Consider the following 22,741-nt stretch of genomic DNA (forward strand, 5'->3'; position numbering starts at 1 on the left):
AGCCAGGGATTCGTGGTTCGCAAGAGACTTCTGCCTCCAGCTCCCAGTCTGAGTCACAAAGAGTGTTTGGGAGAAGGCCGGTGGAGTATCATGCCCATTTGACCGAGGAGGATTCTCAAACACCTCACTGAAGTGGCCTGTCCACGGTCACCTGGTTGGAGAGCCGGAGTCTGAATCCTGGCTGGGAGACCTCAGGCAGGTGACTTAACATCTCTGAGTATCAGATTTTCCACCACCAGAGTGGAACAATGATGCTTACCTTGAGGGGCCAGCGAAAGACCAAGAAAGGCTCTACATGATGCGCCAGGCACATAGGAGGCCCATGGTCAAGGAAGCCCATTATGCCAGGAGCCCGAGAGCCTGGGCTGTCAATCTAGAGCTTCCCACAGTGCTACAGCTCCTCCCAGGCATGCCGAGATCCACTTGCATCTTGGCCTGGGATGCAAGTGTTCTCGCAACCCAGTGTTCACAACCATGCTTCCTGCGTCTCTGGATGCTTGGGAAGTGCTTCATAGGCTCCTGATTGGGCTCTTTCCTCCACCTGCACTTCCAGAGAGGACGAGGGGCACAGGGCTTTGAGCACTTCCCTGCAGGGGAGAGAGTCCCCTTCAGCTGCCCCAGCACAGGGCAGACCCTATAGGCGGGGAGCCCCATGAAGGCAGGAATACTTCCATCTCACTCACCTGCCCCCAGGCTCTAGCATGTGGCAGGATCTCACCAACAGTAGGAGTGATGCAGGGAGTTCCTGTTGTGGCTCAGCAGAAACAAACCCAACTAGTGTCCATGAGGACGCCGGTTCAATCCCTGGCCTTGCTCAGTGGGTTAAGGATCCGGCGTCACCGTGAGCTGTGGTGTAGGCCTGCAGCTGCAGCTCCAACTGGACCCCTAGTCTGGGAACTTCCATATGTCACAGGTGTGGTCCTAAAAAGAAAAAAAGAGTAGGGATGATGCATAGCTAGAAATTGTAGGTACCCTCTGGGTGCAGTGCCAGGCACCACAGGAACAAGATTTATAGACCTTACCCCCCATAAGCTGAACTAACTATCTGTATGCCTATTTCTCAGATGAAGAAACAGGCTGAGAGAGAAGAGCAGTGAGCTGGGGTCTGAACCAGCTGCCTGGCACCTGGTCTAAGCTTTTTCTAGGCTCTTGGTCCCCAGCCATGCTGGGGAGGTGCCTTCACCCGAGGTGAGGAAACGTGGGTGGCAAGATGATTTCTCCTTTTGAAGAGCTGTCTAGGGTCCAGCACAGGAGTGGGCTGCATCTTTTTGGTAAATACACAGTATTTTTCGAAGGTCCTCTTTGGACCAGCCCTTCCCCCTGGGCCGTCACCTTCCACATCCAACTTGAGAGAAAGTTCCTAACCCTTTTGCCACCAAAAGTCCCTTTGGGGGTTGGTTTCCATCCTCACTTCACATAACACAGCAAGTTTTGAAAGAACAGGTGCACCAATATGGTTTTCGAAATAAAAGTTCACTTCTCTCTCCCCTGAGAGAAACAAGCGTTACCAGAATGTCGTAGCTCAGACCCTGACATTCAGTTTCTGCGGCTATTCTGTGCTCCAACAGAACACTCGGTCTCAGCTGGGGAGAGTCTTTTGTGTCTGGGGCTGTGCTGGATGTTGTCACAGCAGCTCAGGGTCATTTGTGCAATTGTACCCATTGTACAGATGATGACCAAGAGGTCAGGCTCAGCTTATCACCTGCTTTCTTCCCAGAAAAGGGGTGAGTATATCCTTGAAGGTATGAGGAAGCTTTGAAGGGGGTGTCTCTTGCTACCCCGAAGCCTTCAGCCCTGCTCTGCACTGTGCTGAACGAGCCTGAGGAGGAAGACGTCCCTTCTTGTGGACTGTGGTCTCCTCCTGCCGGGGAAAGGGATGGGACACCTCTGAACTGTGTGTCTGGAGACACGGGTTTGAGTGCCAGCTCTGCCTTTGATCTTGAGTGCATTTCTCTATCCTTCTGAGACCGAGTTTCACCAGCCGGCTGTGGGAGCCCTCTCAGAGGAGGCATTTGGGGGTTCTAGGGTCTGCATGGCTTGTCAGCCCTCCCTCCCTCCTTTCCCCCCAAGGCCCCCTATTGCCACTCTGCTCTTCAACTTCATGACAAGCTGCGTCCGGAGGCCACATTGTGGCAGGAAGCCGGAAGTCCAGGCCATTTACTTACCAGGATCCCCTCCCCTCCCCACCCCGTCTGCATCTCTGTGGAGCTAATAGATCAAACTGAGTTCCTCTTTCCCCCTTGTATCTGTAGGCCTCCAGATAAACTCTGCAAGACCCCTTGTGCCTTTTGCTGTCCAGAGCTATGAAACAGTGATGTACTGAGCATCTCCTACAGGCAAGTCATGGGCTCAGTTCTCTGGGGGTCCTAGAAAGGTTTAAACAGCTCAGCGGTAAAAAACCTGACTGGCATCCATGAGGATACCGGTTCGATTCCTGACCCCGTTCCCTGGGCTAAGGATCTGACCATGAGCTGTGGTGTAGGTCACAGACGTGGCTCAGATCCCATGTTGCTGTGGCTGTGGTATAGGCCAGCAGCTACAGCTCCAATTCGACCCCTAGCCTGGGAACTTCCATATGCCGCACCTGCAGCCCTAAAAAAAATGATCCATAAATAAAAGAACAGTTATCCATAAAACACAGCACCTGCCAAGAAGCTTGCAGCGTAGACTTGGGTGATATTTTAGAAGGGACGAAATAGGATGATCATGGTACAGAGTTGAAGAGCGTGGGCTCTGGGTTCGAATTCCAGTCCCACACTTACTGCGTGACCTCCCATAAGTTACTCAGCCTCTCTGAGTTGTTTATACTTAGCTGGCATAGCGTCCACCTCATTAGGTTGCTGTGATATGCCCAAAGTGACATATCCAGGAAGTGCTACTAAGACGTGGTCTCCAAGAGGGAAGCAGCAAGGTGTCACCTGCCACCATATAACTGCTCAAAATTAGAAATATTGGCAGTGCCAAGGGGCTGGGGAGTGTGGATGTGTGTGCCCACTGGCAGAATAACCTGGCACCACTTAGGGTATCTAAGTGTGCAGGGATCTCTCACCCACCGATTCAATTCTTGAGTCTATACATCCCAAAGAAATGTTCCCACAGCTGCGCCAAGGACACCCATCTGAGGATATGCTCATCCCTGTGCTATTTGTGGGGACCGGGGGTGGGAGGCCACCTGAGTGTCCATTGCTGGGGGAGGGACAGAAAAAGTAGTTGCTGCCATCCATGGAGGTTAATGCAGTGATTCGAAGCAATAGACCAAGGCATACAGAGGCAGATCTTAAGAACAGAGGGAACAAGGAGCAGAATGAGCTCTGATAGCCCAAATCTCGAAGTGCCGAGTGATATCCATACACACAAAAAAGCAATACATATTTTATAAGAACACAGGCAAACAAAAGGATACACTTTGAATGCGTGAGAACAGGTGCCGAGAAGGGAAAAGGGGAACTTCATTAAGAGAGATGCCTTCTGGGGACTAAGGATCTTAACGTGCTGCAAAGTGAGATCGGCAACAAGCTCAGGACGGAAAGACTCCTGAAGAAACAAATCAGTACCAAAAATGATAGGATCTTTGTGGGATGGGGTGTTTCTGTGGCCTGCACAAGGCCCGACACTCGTAGATGCTCAAAAAGGAATAAACCTGCATTCTTGCTCTCCTATAGGCCGTCCAGGGATGGGCTGACCTGGGCCCCAGAGCCCCCATCCTGGAAGAGGAGAATGTGCAGGACTTGGAGGTGAGCAGGGGAGGGCAGGTACCATCTGCAGAAGCAGCCTCTACACTCCAGCCCCGTTTGCTGGCCCAGCTTGGGCGACCCAGGACAATGAGACAGAGAGGACTTCTGGAAACTGCTGGTCTCAAGACTTTCACTTCGTGGAAGGCTTGGGGAGGTCACAGGAGACAGAGGGAGAACTAAGGTAGGTGGCAGTGCCGAGGGCAGTGGGGCTGGGAGGCAGCTGGAGGTTCTGGTCACTTCTCCAGGCAGGGAGAATGGAAGGGGTGTGTGTGTGAGTGTGAGTGTGAAAGGGGCCAGCAGGAGAGGTCTGGAAATAATGGTTGGCTATGGTACGGGACCCTGACTGTAGGCTCCTCCTCCACACCAAGAGGCTCCTGGCTTGGAGGATGGATTCCTAACCAGGGGTGTATCAGACCCAGAGGCCGGGGTGTTTGTTTCCTAAGACAATTTGAGTGTGTCTTAATTACCATCTCGAGGTCTCCGTATAGACTATACAATTGATAGTTGCCAAAGTCCCCACTGCTCCCTCTTGCATTCTGCCTGGTCCCATTTGGCACAATAATGGCCCCGAAGGCATTTGAGTTTGCAACCATTGGCTTGGAGGCCTTCTAAGGTCACTTCTCTCTCTGACCTGCTGGAAAGATGATGGCTTGAGATGGACGGGCAGTTGGGGCAGGGAGAGGCTGGACTGAATTCTGCCCTGCCCTGTGGTGGTTTAGGATACACGAGAGGGTGTCTTCCAACAGAAGAGCTTGGCATGCCCACCAGGGAAAGAGCAGGAAGCATGGGAGTTGTGGTGTCTGGGCTCTGGTCCTGGCTCAGATCGAAAAGGGGTTGGCAAACAAGCTGTCTGGGAACAAAGAGCTACTCCCCACTGGACCCAGCCTGCTGTTCCCTCACCCTCCTCAAGGATCCTGGCATTTCCATCAGGACCAGCCTGTGCCAGGACAGAGGGTCCTGAGTACAGGAAAGCTGGAAATGGAAGGAAGACTGCCTCTACCCCCTGGCTTCAGGGTTACTCAGCAGCAGGAGCGAGAGCAGAGGAAGTGAATCGGCACAGCCACGAAGACCACTGAGTTTACAACAGATGTGAGATAGGATCTACACAGGCAGTCACAAGACCTGAGATCTGGGCTCTGCTTTGCATCTGACAGGCTAGGTGACCTTGGGCAAGCCCCTTTCCCTCTCTGGTCCCCAGTGGCCTCCTTCGTTAAATAAGAATGTCACCAGGAGTTCCCATCGTAGCTCAGTAGGTTAAGAACCTGACTAGTATCCATGAGGATACAGGTTCCATCCCTGGCCTCGCTCAGTGGGTTAAGGATCCGGCCTTGCCATGAGCCATGGTGTAGGTCACAGACGCAGCTCAGATCCCGTGTTGCTATGGCTGCGGTGCAGGCCGGCAGCTGTAGCTCCGACTTGACCCGTAGCCTGGGAACTTCCACATGCTGTGCGTGCAGCCCTAAAAAGGACAAAAAGAAGAATGTCACGCTATAACAGTGGCTTTTGAGTGAAACTGCCCATAGAGCCGGAATCCCAGAACAGGTGATGATGAGGCTCTTCGATTAACGGAGGTGGGGGCAAGGGGGGAGGGGGAGGGGGAGGGACCCTCCCTTCCCCAAAAGGGGCTGTACAGATACGCTAAAAACAACAACGGCAGCTCTCGATGACCGTTTAGACTTTGGCCTCCAGACACTCTGTGTCTGTTGATTGCACAATTTCACCTTGCATAATGGACTCTGCGATGTGCTGCTCAGATCAGTCCCTTTAGGACCAGCTGCTAGAGGGCACCTGGCTCGCAGGTCACAACTCAACATCCCTGGAAATAGCCCAAGGTCACACCCTCTTCCAGGGGAACCCAAACGTGGTGACTGGTGCCCGTGGAGGTGCACAGGTCTGGCTTGGGAGCCTCCATCTGGGATACCTCCGGCTGTCCCAGCTTCAGCCCTCCCCGGGGGACTGGCCAAGACCTCTGCTGTGACTGTTTGCAGCCTCCGTCCTCGCTTTGCCCCACCCCGATTCTGCCCTTTCCCTCAGGTACCTGCTCCCCACCCCCAGGTCTCTCCCCAGTAAACCCCACCTCTGCATCTACCTCCTGGGGAAGCCTACTTGGTTCTGTGTTTCCCCACATAGGACCTGGAAACCGTACAGAACCCCACAAAAGACCCCCCCAGAGCAACTGCCGAGACCTCAGGCAAGCCGCCTATCTTCTCTGGACCCTCATAAAGGACATCCATCTCACCATTTGGAAAATCCTGTAACTCAAACGAGACCCGCTCAGTGGGTGCGTGTGCCCAGAGATGGCACAGTTATTGATTGGCACCTAATGGTCCTGGGAGGAGAAGGAGGCGGCGGCTGTAAAAGCTGCAGCCAGGGGAGGAGGGGGCCTCAGGCTTGTCCAAACACAAGCCTCTCTGTCCTCCCTCTGCTGGAAGAAAACTGGAGCCAGGTGCTGGGGCTGGAGCCTTGGGGAGAGTAAGGTGCCTGTGGCTGCAGTTAGCAAAGCCAGGCTCCCAACTCCAGTCCTAACCCACCTCTTGACCTAATTAGATGGCACCTAAGCCAACGCCCGGCCCCTTGCTGGGTGCTGGGGACTCCGAGATAAATCAGGAGCCAGCCCCAGCTTGGCTGTGAGTCAGAATCTACTGAAGCGGAAGCTAAACACACAGCAGCCCAGACTTCACTTCCAGAGGTTCTGGCTCAGTCCGGGGTGAGGTCTAGACATCGGTGTCTTAATTTTATCTTTTTACTTATTTATTTACCACGCCCACTGCATGGGGAAGTTCCCAGGCCAGGGGTTGAACCCACGCCACGGCAGCAACCAGAGCCACAGCAGTGACAACACCGGAACCATAACCCACTGAGCTAGCAGCAAACTCCTGAGATAGCTGTCTTTTTTTTTTTTTTTTTTTTTTTGGGCCACCGCAAAGCATAATGAGTTTCCAGGTCAGGGATGAGATTCCAGCTGCAGTTGAGACCCAAGTCACTATTGTGGCAACAGGTCCTTAACCCACTGTGCTGGGCCAGGGATCGAACCTGCATCCCAGCACTCCTAAGATGCCACCGACCCCTTTGTACCACAGGTAGAACTCCAAGATGTCTGTATTTTTAAATGAGCATTGCCCCGGGGCCCCCTCACCCCCAAATCACACCCTTGCCTTGCAGCTGATTCTGAGATATAAGGTTTTATTTTCAAGGCTGCTGGCATTTCCACTTGCCTAGAAGACACCATCTCTCAGTTTGCAGCACTTTTCCTTCCTCTCAGGGAAACTTCCAGACCCTGCATCTCTGCCACCTTTCTACTTCCCAGCTGGAAACCCTGGAATCAGATTGGACACACCCCCAATTGCTGTATTTCCTTCCACAAGTCCCTCAGCAGCCATCCCCTTGACTTAGCAGCCCCCAGCCTCCAGCCTAGATTGTTCCAAGAGCTACCAGATGTTTCCCCAAGCCAGAGTATCCCAAACTCCAGGCACTCACCTGCCTTCTATACAGTTCTTTTTAAGTCATATCTGCCTACCACCTGATATATCATTTACCTAAGTATTTTCCTTAAATTAACTTGAAAAAACAAATGTATTTGTTGTACAAGAAAATGTTCTAGAAAGCAGGGCATGCAAATAGATACATGTACACAGATGTTCATATCGGCGCCATTCGCAAAAGACAAAAAAAAAAAAAAAAAAAAGGAAGCAACCCAAGGGCCCATCTCCGGATGAGTGAATAAACAGAATGTGATCCATCCACCCCTTGGAATATTATTCAGCCATGCAAAGGAGGGAAGTTCTGACATGCTACAACATGATTGAACCTTGAAGATGTTATGGTAAGTGAAAGAAGCCAGATACAAAAGAACAACTACTGTATAATTCCACGTCTTTGTGGCACCTGAAGTTGTTAAATTCATAAAAACAGAGAGTTCCCATCGTGGCGCAGTGGTTAACGAATCCGACTAGGAACCATGAGGTTGCGGGTTCGGTCCCTGCCCTTGCTCAGTGGGTTAACGATCCGGCGTTGCCGTGAGCTGTGGTGTAGGTTGCAGACGTGGCTCGGATCCCGCGTTGCTGTGGCTCTGGCATGGGCCGGTGGCTACAGCTCCGAAGACCCCTAGCCTGGGAACCTCCATATGCCGAGGGAGCGGCCCAAGAAATAGCAACAACAACAAAAAAGACCAAAAAAAAAAAACAATATCACTTGCCACTGAAAAGAAAACCATGTTATCAAAATAATGTCAGCTGCTCTCCCACTTTGTTAAAAAGAAACATTCGTTTTAGAGTGCCACTAATAATGCCCACACACAAAAAAGGAAATTAAAAGAGAAACAGAAAAGCTCCAATTTCTTCCCTATGAGAACCAGTGACAGTTGCAGCCTCTCTGAGAACTGTCTTCGGGCCACAGATCATGTGTGTGTCCAAGCCTTCGGGAATCTCCCTTGTGCCTCCCTTGACCTCTCAGATTTGTCTATACAATCCTTTTAGAATCTGAAAGGGCTACCTGGCACGTGTGTATTCTTTGGTGGCTTTTCCCAGGGGCTGCTGTGCAGGTCAGGGAAGCATCAGGAAAGCGCTCGTGTCCTATCCATCTTATAGCTGTGCCTCGGGAGAGGAATTAACTTACCCAGTCACTTGACTGATGTCACATCTGATAGCCAAGTCCCTAAGCTTCACCCTCCCTCTCGGACCATCTCCCCAATTGCCCAAGATTGACCCCTGTCTTAATTCTCCACTTCCATCCCTCACAAGCTACCAAGTGCCGGTCCCGACCATCAGACAGACTTGGCTATATCGTCAAGTCTCCCTCTGACTATCCAGGACCTGTCATTTCTGCATTTTCGGAGGCTCATACCTCCCACCCAGGCACTGGATGGAACCTAGCTTCAAATCCTGACTCTGCTAACGGCTTGGCCATATGGTCTTTTGACAAAACTTCCTGGGGAAATCCCTGGAAGGTTTTGTAGCAAGGAAAAGGGCTTGGACCACATCAGTGCCTCTTAATGTTTGTATGACCTCTGACATAGGAATATCTCAACACGTACACACACACACACACACACACCCACAGCTGGGTAACTTGCCAATGGGAGCACACACACACACACACCCACCCACCCACAGCTGGGTGGGTTGCCATTGGGAGCCCCATCCCAGGCCCAGCCAATGGGATCTGGGGGCGGGGCCTGGCAACCTGTGCTATAAACAGCCTCTTGGGCGTTCCCATAGCAGGCTTCCCGGGAGGAACCCACTCCCCCCCCCCCCCCCCCCCCCGACCCCCCTGCGTCCTTGACTAAGGCAGCTTGGGGTTTGGGAAAGCAATGATTTGCTGAGGTCTCCTTCCCTTTCAGCCCGACCAGACTAATTTCCTTAACCTTTTGGTTGGCTGGGAGTAGTATTTCTTTTTTTTTGAGGGGTGGGGGCCAGGGAAGTGGACATAGACAAAGCTTTCCTGTCCAATTTAGGAACTGCTGGCCTCAATTGGAGGTGGGCGCTTATATCCCCTCCCTTGTGTCTTGTGTCACTCGGGGTAGAGAGATACGCTGTGCGACAAGGGAGAATCGTGGGTTTTAAAGGTTCCAGACAGAGCCAGACATATTGGCTCCAATTCCGATGTTCTGGGACCCCAGAGACCCCCTGCCCTGACCCCGCTCTGGCGGCCCTTAGTTTCTTTCCCGAGAGGATGTGGTTCAGGACCCCAAAGTGCCATGGAGATGTCAACAGTCAAAGACATTCTGGGACAACCTCTGCCCACCCCCCAAGATGGTTAAAGAGAAGTGAGGATTTCTCCAGTCCGCTGGCTAAAGGTCTCCCCATGGCCCTCCCTGCACCGGGGGACCCCTTCAAGGACCCAGACTCCAAAGTCAGAGCAGGAATGTGATTCAAGAGGGAAACTGAGGCTCAGAGAAAAGTGGCCCTGGTCCCAGGTCCCCCCCCCCAATAGAAAGAAAGCTTGTGTCCTCTTCCACGTGCCTCTGCAAGCCTCTACAGAGTCTAGGACGCGAAGGAAATCTGTCTACCCAGCAAGTGAGAGTTTGGCCCCGCCGCCCTCTGCCGCCACCGCTGCCACCACCTGTCGGCTCTGCACTCCTGTGTCCCAGTCTCTCTGCAGATTGCTCCCACCAGGTCTCCCCAAGGCCACCGTCCCTGGGTGCCAGTGCTCTGGCCACAGCAGCCCAGCCCTGGGTTTCCTGCTCCCAGTTCTTGCTAGAGTCCTTCCAGGGATGCTGGAAAGGAGTTTCTAGGATATACACTCTGCACCTTCTCCCTCCTCCCAGCCTTGTTGTGTGACCTCTGGCAAGTAGCTGACCCTCTGTGCCCAGCCTGACTTCAGGGGCTGAAGAGGAGACCTTGGTTACCTACCACTGTTCCCTGGACTCCCGCGCTGCCAGTGGCTTCTCCCTCCCTCCAGCTCTGGAGCTGCAGCAAGTATGGTGCGGGCAGTCCCCTGGCCATCCTACCTCCGCCCCCTGTAGCCGCCCTTTTTCTCTTTCACTTTCTCTCTGCAGCGTGGGGCTTGGGCCAACCCAAGCTGGGGAGTAAGCAGGCACCCAAACCTCCCCTCTGCTGCACCCACCACGTGCTTTCTCAGAAACGCCTGCATTTCTGGAGAGTCCTAGAGCAGAATGTCCTATCAGCTCCTGGAAACCGCCAGTGCCCGGCTTGGGAGGAAGGCAGCCCGCTGGTAGACAAATGATGTGAAAGCTCTGGTTTACAGGGAGCTCATCCCCACCCCTGGCTGGTCCTCAATTTCTCTCCAGCTCAGCCCCACCTTGAAGGTGGCAAACCATCCCTGCATGGCGCAGGGACCCAGAGACTTGCTCTCTGAGTCAGTCATTCAGAGGAAAGCCTGGGAAGATGGAAGTCCTGGGGAGGAAGAGAAAATTCCTTAAGGACCTGCCCTGGCTGGAAATTCAGCCCTGGAAACCCTGAGTTGCCGTTACCAGACACCCCCTGGCAGCTCTTTCTCCTGCCCTTCTTCCTCCAGAGGTCCTGGACCTGCTCCACCCACCCTGAGAGCTGGCGGAGGTCATTTCCTTTCCCAGGCTTGGATTTCTTCATCTGGAATTGAAGGGAGATGGGTCGAGGTGACTTCTGACCCCTCTCCCCCTGCCCCCGGAAAACTCCCCCAACAAGCTCTGGCTGCATTCAACAGAGCTGGCAAACTTGTCATCAATCTGTAGGTTTAGAGGAAGCCTGGAATGTCAGTCTGAGAAAAGGAGTCCCACCCTCTAGCCACACAACAGTGGGGACACCGTAATAATGGGCTCCTGTGCTGATCTTCAGTTCCTACAGTGCACAGGCTCTCCGCTAGACCCTTTGATTCCTTACCTTTGTCTTGTAATCAGTTTCCCCCTAATCCCATTTTACAGCTCAGGAATATAGCCTAGGAGGTTTGGGGCATGTTCGGTGTCACTTCACACCCAGCCAACAGTGCAGCTGGGATTCCAACCTGCCAGGCTGCCTTCAGCTGGTACCAGATGTCCGTTATATGCTATCTCTTAACTTCTGTCCCCTGTCCCCCACTTATTCCCCCCAAACACCATTAGGAAACTGAGGCGAGGGCAGCATGGGTCCACCCACGTGACTGGCTCTGGGCCATCAGCTGGGGCTCAGCGTCTACACCAAGGGGGCGCCCTCTGGCTTTGGTTTCCCTGCTTCCAGGGGTAGAGTGGGTCTGGCAGGGGTTCCATCCTTTGAGAGCACCCCTCAGTGTTTACCTGCCAGAGAGAGGACCTCATGATTGGCCAGGCCAGGCCATTGATGCTGAGAGCTAAGGACACGCCCCCCTGAAGGTCAGCTCTCTAGCACCCTTCAGGCTCCTAAAGCCCTCTCACATTCCAGGCATCTTGGGCGGGCCACTTCACTTTTTCCAAAGACCCCTCTCTCCACCCTCACCACCGTGCCCCCCCCCCACCAGTTCAGAGCAACATCTGATTATTTGGGATGGTGGGTCCAGCTGAGACCTCACCCTAAATTAAGAAGCATTCCAGAATCCAACATCCTCCACCTTTTTTTTTTTTTTTTTTTTTTTTACCTTGAGGTTCTGGCAGGTAGGACCCCGCTGGGCGTGGAGCCAAGCAACGCATGGTGTGGGAAATGTGGCCAGGTGGCAGCTCCCGGACTCTGGAAGCCCCTCCTGGGGCCTCTCCTGGTGCCCTCAGCCTTCCCAATGATGCCTTCGGATGCCTAACTCAGCAGCAGTCAACCACTTCTCTGGCTGGTCTCCCTGCTCCTGTCAGGAGCCCGCCAAGACTAAGCAAACATGCAAAGGAAGCAAGTAAGGGACCAGCAGAAAATTCTTGCCCTACCAGGGCTGTTAGATTTCTCGCATCTAGACATGCTCTAATTTGCCCACGCTCCCTTACACATGCCCTGTGCCTGAAGTTAATTTCAGTTCCCTGTAAAGGACCAAAAGGGGTGGTGACCAGAGAAGGTTAAGAGTTGTCTGTTGGGTGGGGGGCGGATGGGGGAGTGGATCTTCAACATGCTGACATTCTGAAAGCATGGAGACCACCATGGACCCACGCTGGTGCCAGCTGCTAACATCTGCCACCGTCTGCAGGATGGGGCCAGGGTTAGAGGCCCACAAATGCCTCAAGACAAGCTGAAAGCCCCTACTGGGTTCTGGCAGGCTTTCTAGATGCCACTTCCATCCATGACCCCCACTCCCACACCAAATTGCCCTGAATTTACCTGGAGCGCCTGAGTGGTCCACTTACCATTTTCATCCTAAGACATTGGACTGAACTATAAATTATATGTAAAAAAGTGTTACCCCAAATATGACATAGCCAGAGGGTTTGGGTTACCATGTAGATGTGGCAGAGAGCTTGCTAGTCTCGCACAGGGAGAAAGTCAGTGCCCTTTCAAATCTCTGCCTGTGCTCCTGGAAGCCTTGAGAAGAAAGTCTCAGTTTGGGACTAAGGGAATTTTAACACTTGTTATTTTTTTATTTTTTATTTTTTTTGTCTTTTGTCTTTTTGACTTTTCTTGAGTCGCTCCTGCGGCATATGGAGGTTCCCAGGCTAGGGGTTGAATCGGAGCTGTAGCCACCGGCCTACGCCAGAGCCACAGCAACGAGGGAGGCGAGCCGAGTCTGCAACCTACACCACAACTCATGGCAACGCCGGATCCCCAACCCACTGAGCAAGGCCAGGGACCGAACCCGCCACCTCATGGTTCCTAGTCGGATTCGTTAACCACTGCGCCACCACGGGAACTCCAACACTTGTTCTAATGCCTGATCTCCCATTTCACAGAGAGCAGCCCCAGCCTCAAGCCTTCAGTTACAAGCAGGGTCTGGCTAGATGCAATGATGATGCTCTGCTTTCCTGTTTCATAGTCACCCTCTGTGCGTGCCATTCTTTTTCATTTATGGTGGACATCAACTCCCCTTGGAAAATGAAGTTGAACGAAAAACTTGAGTAGTTTAGGAGTTCCCACTGTAGCTCAGCGTAAACGAACCTGACTACTATCCATGAGGATGTGGGTCCAGTCCCCGGCCTCACTTGGTGGGTTAAGGATCCAGCATTGCCGTGAGCTCTGGTGTAGGTGGAGGATGCAGCTCAGATCTGGCATGGCTGTGGCTGTGGCGTAGGCCGGCAGCTGCAGCTCTGATTTGACCCCTAGCCTGGGAACTTCCATATGCTGCAGGTGCGGCCCTAAAATGCAAAAAAAAAAAAAAAAAAAAAAAAAAAGTAATTTGAAAAAAACAAACAAGAAAAACCTGTCCAGCTAGGAATGAATGGTTAGATGGCATGAAGAAATCATGAGAATGGAAATGGATAACATTTGGGAAACAAACTTAAGTGCCTCAAGCATTTGTACTGAAAAACACTGGATTGGGAGTGAGAAGAGCGGTGGTCTGTTTCCTTCGGGTACTAGCGGATGGCTGATCTTGGACCCCTCACTTCCCCGGTGTGGGCTTCAGTTTCCCCACGTGTGAAATGAGGAGGGTGATGCCTATATTTGTATGGTGATCATTTTTGAAGTTGTTGCTGCTTTCAGAAACCCCGGAGGGGAAGTAGACAGACAAATGAAAATGTGGAAAGTCAATTTGAAACAGTCTTGCTATATCGGGCTAACAAAACAGACATGATGAATATGAGAGGTCCCAAGAAGTCTCATCTTCTCTGACTTGATGCCCAGGGAGAGGCACACCTGGTCATTCAGTCTCCTGAGGCCACATTTGTGGCCTCGGAGGGAGCCGGCTCCCGTGGCCATGGCCAAGACAGCTCTGACTCAGCCTCATGGCGGGGCCGAGCTTGGAATGGAAGTCACTCCGGCCTGGGTGCACCTGTATGGATGCCGTCATCTCTCACCTGGGCCACAGCTGCAGTCTGCTACTTGGTCTCTTCCTGTCCTCTCACCTTCACCCTCTCCTCACACTTCCTGAGACCCAGCTCTGGTCATGCCCTGTCAACATGGGTTCCTAAGGAGGGTGGTGATATGTTTGAGCTGTGTGTTCAACAGGTGGCAGAGGTTGAAAATCGGCACAAGGAGGGCATCGTGTATAGACATCAGAGGAGCTAATGTGGTACCCAGCTGGAAGCTGATGGGGGCCTGCGTTTTAGCAGAGGCAGTGGAGGAGAGGAGAAGGGCTGGCTGGTACTGAGGTGGGGTGACAAGCCTCCCAGACTGAGTGGGCAGGGCAAGGAGGCGCCTGAGGAATTAAGCCAACCCTGGGGTTTCTCCCTATTAAAGCATCTTGGGAGTTCCCTCTGTGGCACAGCAGGTTAAGGATCTTGTGTTGTCTTTGTGGCAGCATGGGTCGCTGCTGGGTCATGGGTTCCATCCCGGTCCCTGATCAGTGGGTTAAGGATCCAGCATTTGACCCCTGGCCTGGGAACTTTCATATGCCATGGGTGCAGCCAGAAACTAATAATAATAATAATAATAATAATAATAATAATGATAAAGCTGAAAAATAAATAAAGTCTGCATTCCTGCTGATGTACCTCTTCAAAACTCCCCTAGTGGTGACTATTCTTCTGAGGTCAGGGTTCCCTCAAATAAAGCCAATTCCCTCTGGACTGAGGGGCCCTCTTGGCCTTGCCCTGGGCATCTGAATTTCTTTGTCTCAAGGGAATGCAGCATGACAAAGTTACGGGCAGAAGCACTGTTAAAGTTACCAGCCTGGAGTTCTCTGCCAAGTATTAAGGACAGGAGATAGGGAGAACCTGATCTTACAAGTAGGATTAGCATTCCAGAAAGCTTGCCATCTCCCCAGACAGACCTTGCTCGGCCCTACCTCTGCTCAAACAGACCCCCCACCCCACCCCCTGCCCTGAAACCACACACCTGCCTCCTCCCATTGGGCTGTATTTTCACCATCCTTCGTGGCCTGAGGTCCCACTTTCATCACCCTTCCAGCTATACGAACAACCTTCTGCCTCACTCATTTTTAGCAAACGTGTCACAGATTGGCAAATACATGGTGAATTTCCTATTTCATGAGTATGGCCCCTGCTGCCTCTGATGAAGTCTCAAAGTCCTTAATGTCTGGGACCCAGCATTTCATTTTCTTATTTAAAAGACACGACTCCAGGACTGGTGGAGCAAATGGACGGAGTTTGGATTTGAATGATCAAGGCAGACTCAAGTTCCAAAGGGATCCAAAGTCCTCCCTGTGTAAGTTGTGTCTTTAGCTATGCTTGTTTGTTATACCTACCCCTGCCCCCACCCCAGTCTTCCTAGTAGATGATAAATAAATTATTTAGGAGGAGAGAAGGAAGGAGGTGAAAAGAAAGGAAAAGAGATCGGTGGAGAGCTAGGTGAAGAGAGAGGAGAAAACTGGTATGTAGAGGCTTCGAGGTATGTAGGCAAATTAGGCAGGTTGGAACCTGTGCCCATTCATGGATAAATGGATTAGTTGGTAGGAAAGCAGGTCAGTAAGTTGATACATAAATACATAGGTAATCAGATAAAGGGAAGATGGATACATTGATAAGTAGATAAAGTAGATAGTAATGTAAGCTGATAAATTGATGAATAGAGATTAGTAGGTGGTAGGTAGACCGGGTATGTTTGAGAGCAGGTAGGTTGGTGGATGGGCGGGTGGCTGGAGAGATGTAAGGACACAGGTGAGCTGCTCAAGGTAATGACAGGGAACAGAAACAGCCCCTGGTTGGGTCAGGCACCAGGCTCGGAGAACAGGCTGCTGGTCAGCCTGGGAAAACCCATGGGACATGCCAGCTTCCGGTGCAGGTACTTTTCCTTCTGCGGCAGCTTGGAGAGGGGGAGTTGAAGTGGGTCCCACTGGCCGGGAAGCAGCTCAAGATGAAAAAAACGAGTTGACCTCAACAACACATCTTCCCAGAGTCAAAGGAGGCTCCCAGATCAGGGATCCGAGCAGGGATGGGTTTGGGGAAAGGAAGGAGGGGGAAGGGAGGGTGCCAACTCTCTCCTCTCTGGTCCTGGCACTGGGGATGCGCATCCTAAGAAGCAGATGGGGAAGGAAGCTGGAGGAGCCTGGTAGCCTGGGGTGTGTCCCTCCCTTTCCAATGAACCAGGAAACAGCCCAGACGGAGCCTTTCGTTCTGTGATTCCTAGAACAGAGGCTTCGAGGGGGGAAATAGCACATGGCGAAAACATAGAGTAGCAAAAGAACAAAGGAAAGCCACAGAAAATGACAGCATATAAACTACAGCAGGGGTGTCCTACAGCTTTGGAGAAAACTGCTCCCAAGGGCACTGCTGTGCCTCCATTCACAAACCCAAGGCCCACTGGGTCTGACGTCGCCCCCACCCCTGTCATCCTTCTGCTCCCCCTCGGTCGATGGTTGCCCCGAACACCACTCTCGAGGCTGACAAGTCAGAAAGAGCATTCCTTTTGCCAGGAATGCAGCTGCCTTATTTCGGGTGATGTCACTGAATGCTTGGAAAACCACTCGGTACTAGTATCGCCTCTGTTTTATAGATGGGGAAACTGAGGCGCAGAGGGGTCCCGGGAAGTGCTCACAGTCAGATCCCTTGGAGCCAGGGGGGTCACAGTGGGCCCTGAGGCTGTCTGAGGCCGCAGCCCATGTGCTCACGCAGCGTGCCAGTCTGTGGGTGGGGGTCATCGTTGGCTCGTTTCTCGAAAGCACGCAGCACTCAAGCCCTCAGTGAAGGAGTCATATCTGGATGTGATGAGAGTCCCCACGGAGACTGCAGACGCACAGCCCTGGTGTCTCACCCCCTGTCCAGTTCTCCTGGCTGCACTGCCCTCAAGTAATGTGTCTCATTCAGGCACTGCCTTGGATCGTTTCCCAGCTACCATCTCACTTAGCCCTCACTCCAGCCCTGACAAGTGTCTGTCATCGCTCCCATCTTAGACACGAAGAAAGCGAGTGTCGGAGCGGCCCAGTCATGTGGCCAAAGTCACACAGTTTATAAGCAGCAGAGCGTGGCCTCGGAAGCAGAGCTGGCCAGCTTCCAGCCTGGTTCTTTTTCTATCAAGGCCATTCTAAATCTCTCTCCTCTGGCCTCTGTCTGCCCTCCAGGTGTTATCACCCCTGTCAAGCCAAAGACCCCCTGAGTGTTTGCACTGATTCCCCAGTGAGGCGATGGAGCCCTGTCGGGACCCTTGGGCCTCGCCCCAGCTTCCCTGGGGCTGGATGCATCCCTGCTGTTCTCTGTGGCACGGAGTCAACCCCCAAGGTTGTGTTCCCAGAAGTGGGCTTTCTGCACAATCGCAACTGAGGCGTTGCTATGTCTGAAGGTAACTTCTGAATCATCAGGTTGGTTTCAGTTTGAAGATGGTTAGCCTGTTTTGGGTAGATTTATGGGATCCCTTTGGGTTACTCAGAAGAGGCAGCTAAGCAGAAAGTGCAGCAATAGATCTGGACTCAAAAGATCCCCCCCACCCCTGCCCGGGCCATGACTGAGGCAAATCACGAACCTCCCAATGCCTCAGTGTCTCATCTGTAAAGTGAGAATAATGGTACTGCATGAGCCGTCCACCATCCACCCACTCATCGCCTATCCATCTATCCATCAACCAGTCACCTCACCATCCACCATCCACTTATCACCCAACCACCTACTCATCACCTATCCACCTACCTACCCACCCACCCATCCACCCACCCATCCATCCCTCCATCCATCACCCATCCATCCCTCCATCCATCCCTTCCTCCATTCACCCATCCATCCCTCCATCCATCCCTTCCTCCATTCACCCATCCATCCCTCCATCCATCCCTCTATCCATCCCTCCATCCATCACTCTAATATTCAACAAACAAACATTGCACACCCATCCTTTGCCGAGCACAGTGTTAAGCATCTGGGGAGCATCTGTGATGAAAGCATAGATCCCTGCCCACAAGGAGCTTATTTTCCAGTGGGAAAGTCAGATGATGAACAGCAATCATAATGTAAACGTAAGTTGTATAGAAGGGGAATGTGTCACTGGTGTGTGTGGGGGGGTGTTCAGCCCGGGGAGGGGGATTTGCGATTCTAAATGGGACAGTCAGGGTAGGCCTCCTCAAGAAGGTGACATCTGATCAAAGGGCTAGAAGATCCAAGGACGCTGGTGAAGAGGCTGTCTGGAGAAGAGCGTTCCAGACGCGAAGAGCATGTGCAGAGGTCCTGTGGTAGACCTTGTGCCAGGCCCGTGCCAGGGGTGGCGAGGGTGCCAGAGGGTTCTGGAGAAGATGAGAAGGCTGAAGGACAGCACGTGAGCAGAGCAGTGATGGAGGGCCTTGTGGGGCGTCCAGATGGAGCTTTCCTCCAAGTGACACAGGAAGTCAGTGCAGCGTTTAGAGTAGTGGAGGGTGAAGATCACAAGAGGGTTGTGGAGAGAGTTATAAAAACTTTGCCCACTGATATCCTTTCCTTTTTTTCTTTTTTCAGGGCTGCTCCTGCGGCATATGGAAGTTCCCAGGCTAGGGGTCAAATCAGAGCTGCAGCTGCCGGCCTACGTCACAGCCACAGCCATGCAGAATCTGAGCCACGTCTGTGACCGACACCACAGCTCACAGCAACGCCAGCTCCTTATGCTGCTGAGCGAGGCCAGGGATCGAACCTGCGTCGTCATGGTTACTAGTCGGGTTCTTAACCTGCTGAGCCGCAACAGGAACTCCCTGATTTCCTTTTCTGAACCAATCCCTGGTGAAACTAAAGCCTGTGCCCTTTATTTACAAACCACACAATTCTCTGTTCCTGGTTCTCCTTGTCCCACTCTGAAGCCTGCTCCCATCCCCTGGCCCCAGCAGCACACCTGCCCGAGGTCCTTACGGTCGGTTGAGTGTCATAGGCCTGGAGGGTGGGAAGCAGCAGGGACAGGAAGCGATTTGTCCTCCCTGTCTCCCAGCCTCCTGAAAGCCACATGGCCCTGAGCCCAGTTCCCTTTCTTGAGTCACATGGGATCAGAAATAAATGTATTACGTCCCCAGGGAGGAAATGGAGTTCAATAACAGGAACCAGCCCTCGCAGAGAAGCGGAGGGAGGGGCAGAGGTGTTGGGCAGCCTTCGGTGGGAAGGCGGCTGCAGTTGGCAGGGGGCGTGGCAAGGAGGGAAGAAGTTTGGCATCCCCCAAAGTTGGCATCTGTACCTCCATCACGAACACACGGGCTGGAGTTCCCATAATGGTGAAGCAGAAACGAATCTGACTAGTATCTCTGAGGACACAGCTTTGATCCCTGGTCTCGCTCGGTGGGCTAAGGATCCGGCTTGCCTGGGGTGTCAGTCACAGATGCAGCTCGGATCCCACGTTGCTGTGGCTGTGGTGTAGGCCGGCAGCTACAGCTCTGATTTGACTCCCAGCCTGGGAACTGCCATATGCTGCAGGTGTGGCCCTAAAAAAAGCAAAGGAAAAAAAAAAAAGAAGATCACATGGGCTGCTCGCACTTCCATGAAGAAGTCTGGGGAGTTCCCGCAGTGGCACAGTGGGTTAAGAATCCGACTGCAGCGTCTCCATTGGCTGAGGAGGTGCGGGTTTGACCCCCGGCCTGGCACAATGGGTTAAAGGACCCATTGTTGCTGCAGCTGCGGCTCGTATCCAATCCCTGGCCTGGGAACTGCCATATGCCCCAGTTGCAGCCAAAAAAAGAAAGAAGTCTGGGAGGTCTGTCGGTGGTAACGAAGCCCAAGGTCTGTCAGGAGTGGGAGAGGAAAGGGTGCATCCAAGGAACAGAGAGAGCCCATCTGGGTGAGAATTTAACCAGGAGGACAGCCAGTCCCGAGGAAACTTGTATCTTGGCAAAAGAGTTGGAGAAATATGGAGTTCCTGTCGTGGCTCAGTGGTTAACGAATCCAACTAGGAATCATGAGGTTGTGGGTTCAGTCTCTGGCCTTGCTCAGTGGGTTAAGGATCCGGCATTGCCGTGAGCTGTGGTGTAGGTTGCAGATGCGGCTCGGATCCTGTGTTGCTGTGGCTGTGACATAGACCAGCAGCTACACCTCCGATTAGACCCCTCGCCCAGGAACCCCCGTATGCCATGGGTGCAGCCCTAGAAAAGACAAAAAGGACAAAAAAAAAAAAGTTGGAGAAATACCTATGCTGCCTTTGTGCCCATGGCCAAACCATCAAGGCATTTTAACCCCTCGAGGCCAGATTGAGTCTAAAACTTGTCTGCTTTCAAATCCAGCTCCCATCACTTCCCACCTGGGGGCCAGAGTCGGTCACCTCTGGGCAGCCTCTGTTTCTCCTTTCTGTGTAAAGTAAGGTTGGAGATCATCAAAGGGCTTGGGTGGTTATGAGAACTACTATTTAGGCTGTGCCTGGCGCACAGTACCTACTCAATAAAAGTGCATAATTGTTATTGTCTTAGTTTCAAGTTACTTAGAAACCATAAAAGGACCAAGAAGGACTAGAATTTATGACTCCAGCTCATAAAATTGGGAAAGCACGGATTTGCATAGAGGAGAGCGAAAAACAGGTGTCTTTAGGAAGAATGCAGTTTGCAGCAAAGGGAGAACCTCTACAAAGAGGTTACAAAGTGGGAAGAAAGATCTAGAATGTTTGCGGAGCCAAGGGTTCGAGTGGAAACAGGAGGGTATGGGCTTGTTTTTCTGATTTAAGACAGATCAAATGTCATCATTTAAAAATAAGACACTCCTTCCCTATTCTGCCTCTCTTTCCCCACCTTCTCCCACTCTCTCTTCCTTCTATCTCTCTCCTCCTTCCTCCCATCCTTCTTCCTTTTCTTCCCTTCTCTCCATCTCTCTCTTTCTCTCCTGTCTCTTGCTCCCTTTCTCTCTCTCCCCGTCTTTCAGTTTCTATCTCTTTCCTCAACACTGATGCACACACGCAACAATGCATGCACTTGCACGCATACGCCCACACATACGGACACCCACACACGTGCGTGCACGCATGCAAAGGCACCCACGGGAAACTCTGCTTCCCAGATTCCGTTCTGTGGCAATCCATTTCTCCATCTTCGAAACATATTGATTGTACCTGCATCTGTCTTCCTCACTTGCAGGCAGGAGCTGATCTGTCCATCTGTGTCCCTCACGGGCACCCAGCACTGTGCCTAAGATATCAGGTGGCTCAGAGAGGGACCCAGAGAGACTCTTGGCTGAATGCCTCCAGGAAGGTTTACTTTTGCATGGGAAGCAGACTGTATTTCCTTGAGGTGCTCAGCATCACAGACTCCAGGCTGCTCCTGCCAGTCCAGCCAGAGACCCTGATTCCTGTCCAGGTCTGCCTTCCCAGCTTGGGAGAGATGGACACACATGGGTGTCCCTTTCAGAGAACTGCCTTGAGCCAGGTATAACCCCATGAGAAAAGGGGATGCCAACTTACCATCAGGTTCCTGGTAGCCGGGGTCCTTCTCGGCTGCTGGGGTCTGCAGTGCACTCCAGACCCACCCCAAGAGGGCCAGGTCTGGGGCTCCTTTCTCCAGCAGTGTCAAGGAGATCTTCCTGGCCAGAGCCTCACCGTCAGGCTCCTGGAGCAGGGCATAGTGGTACTCCCTGGAGAGAAGCTCCTCCGCCAGGAGGTTGTCCAGGAGCGCCTGCACTTGACTCGGCCGATGGCTGGACAGCAGCATCCGGACCTGAGTCAGGATGGTCTGGAAGTGGTTCATGGTAGGGCTCGGAGACAGGGCCGCTTCCCCGGGGGCCAGAGCCTTGGGATCTCTGCTTACCCGGCCTGCAGCATCCAAAACGTGAAGTGAAAAACAGGATGAGGGAACCTCTGCAGTTTATTGCAGTTTATTCCTGCTTAGGAGGATTTCCTCATTTGCATGTTAGGCTGGGGTTGCCTGATGAATGGATGGAAATGGGTTCTGGGGGCTGATTTAGACCCCATGGATATTCACGGGTACCACTTGCGTGCACCAGCCAAAGAAGCTCCCAGCCTTGTGGCTTCCTTTAGAGCCAATCCAGTATTTATCAAGAGGAAGGGGACTTGCCTCTTTGAGGACCTCTAAGGTGATAGGCCGTTTCAGATGTATCATAACAAGAAGGCATTGAGGCGTAGAGGTTGAGTGGTTGGGTCTGGAGCCAGTCTGCCAGGGTTCACATCCCAGATTACTTGATAGTGGGCAAGTTACTTAGCCTCTTCTTTCTGCATCTGAAAAGGTGGAGTGATGATGACTATACTTACCTCTTAGAATTGTAGGGAGGATTAAATGGGATAACGTATGAAGAGCAACTAGCCCATTATCTAAAACATGATTATAGTTCAATAAATCTGAGTTCAGTAAATGGGAGCCATTATCATTACTAATTAATCATGCAAACAACTGTCACCTTGGGCTCAACCTCGCTAAACCCTAGTCCCTTCTTCTGTAAAATCTCCCAGTGAAAGAAGTTGAATCTCACCAAGTTGTCTTGACGACTAAAAGAAACAATGCATTTAGGGGGCTTAGCACTGGGCCTAAGAAGCACTTACCGAACATTGACTATATGCTAATATTATCCCCAATTTATTAATACTCAAAACAGAGGCTTTGCATAGGAGCCAGTCTGTTGTAGGATTCTACCCTAAAAAAAAAAAAAAACCCAACCCCATTTTTAAAAATCATAGATGATTGCTCTTTCTGAAACACACTGTGACCTTGTTTCCTCCCCTGGCCTC

General features: G+C 52.2%; 1 protein-coding gene across 14 annotated transcripts in view; it reads right to left on the reverse strand.

The window, feature by feature from the left end:
- CIITA (MHC class II transactivator-like) overlaps window positions 1-22,058 on the reverse strand; it is a 59,070-nt gene extending 37,012 nt beyond the window's left edge. For 3 of the 14 annotated variants that reach the window (XM_021085809.1, XM_021085810.1, XM_021085807.1), the window contains exon 1: window positions 21,464-22,058. In XM_021085809.1, the coding sequence (XP_020941468.1) occupies window positions 21,464-21,746 (283 nt within the window). In that variant the 5' untranslated portion in view covers window positions 21,747-22,058. 14 annotated transcript variants of the gene reach the window in all.

This window comes from Sus scrofa, chromosome 3 (genome assembly GCF_000003025.6).
Source record: "Sus scrofa isolate TJ Tabasco breed Duroc chromosome 3, Sscrofa11.1, whole genome shotgun sequence".
NCBI lineage: Eukaryota > Metazoa > Chordata > Mammalia > Artiodactyla > Suidae > Sus > Sus scrofa.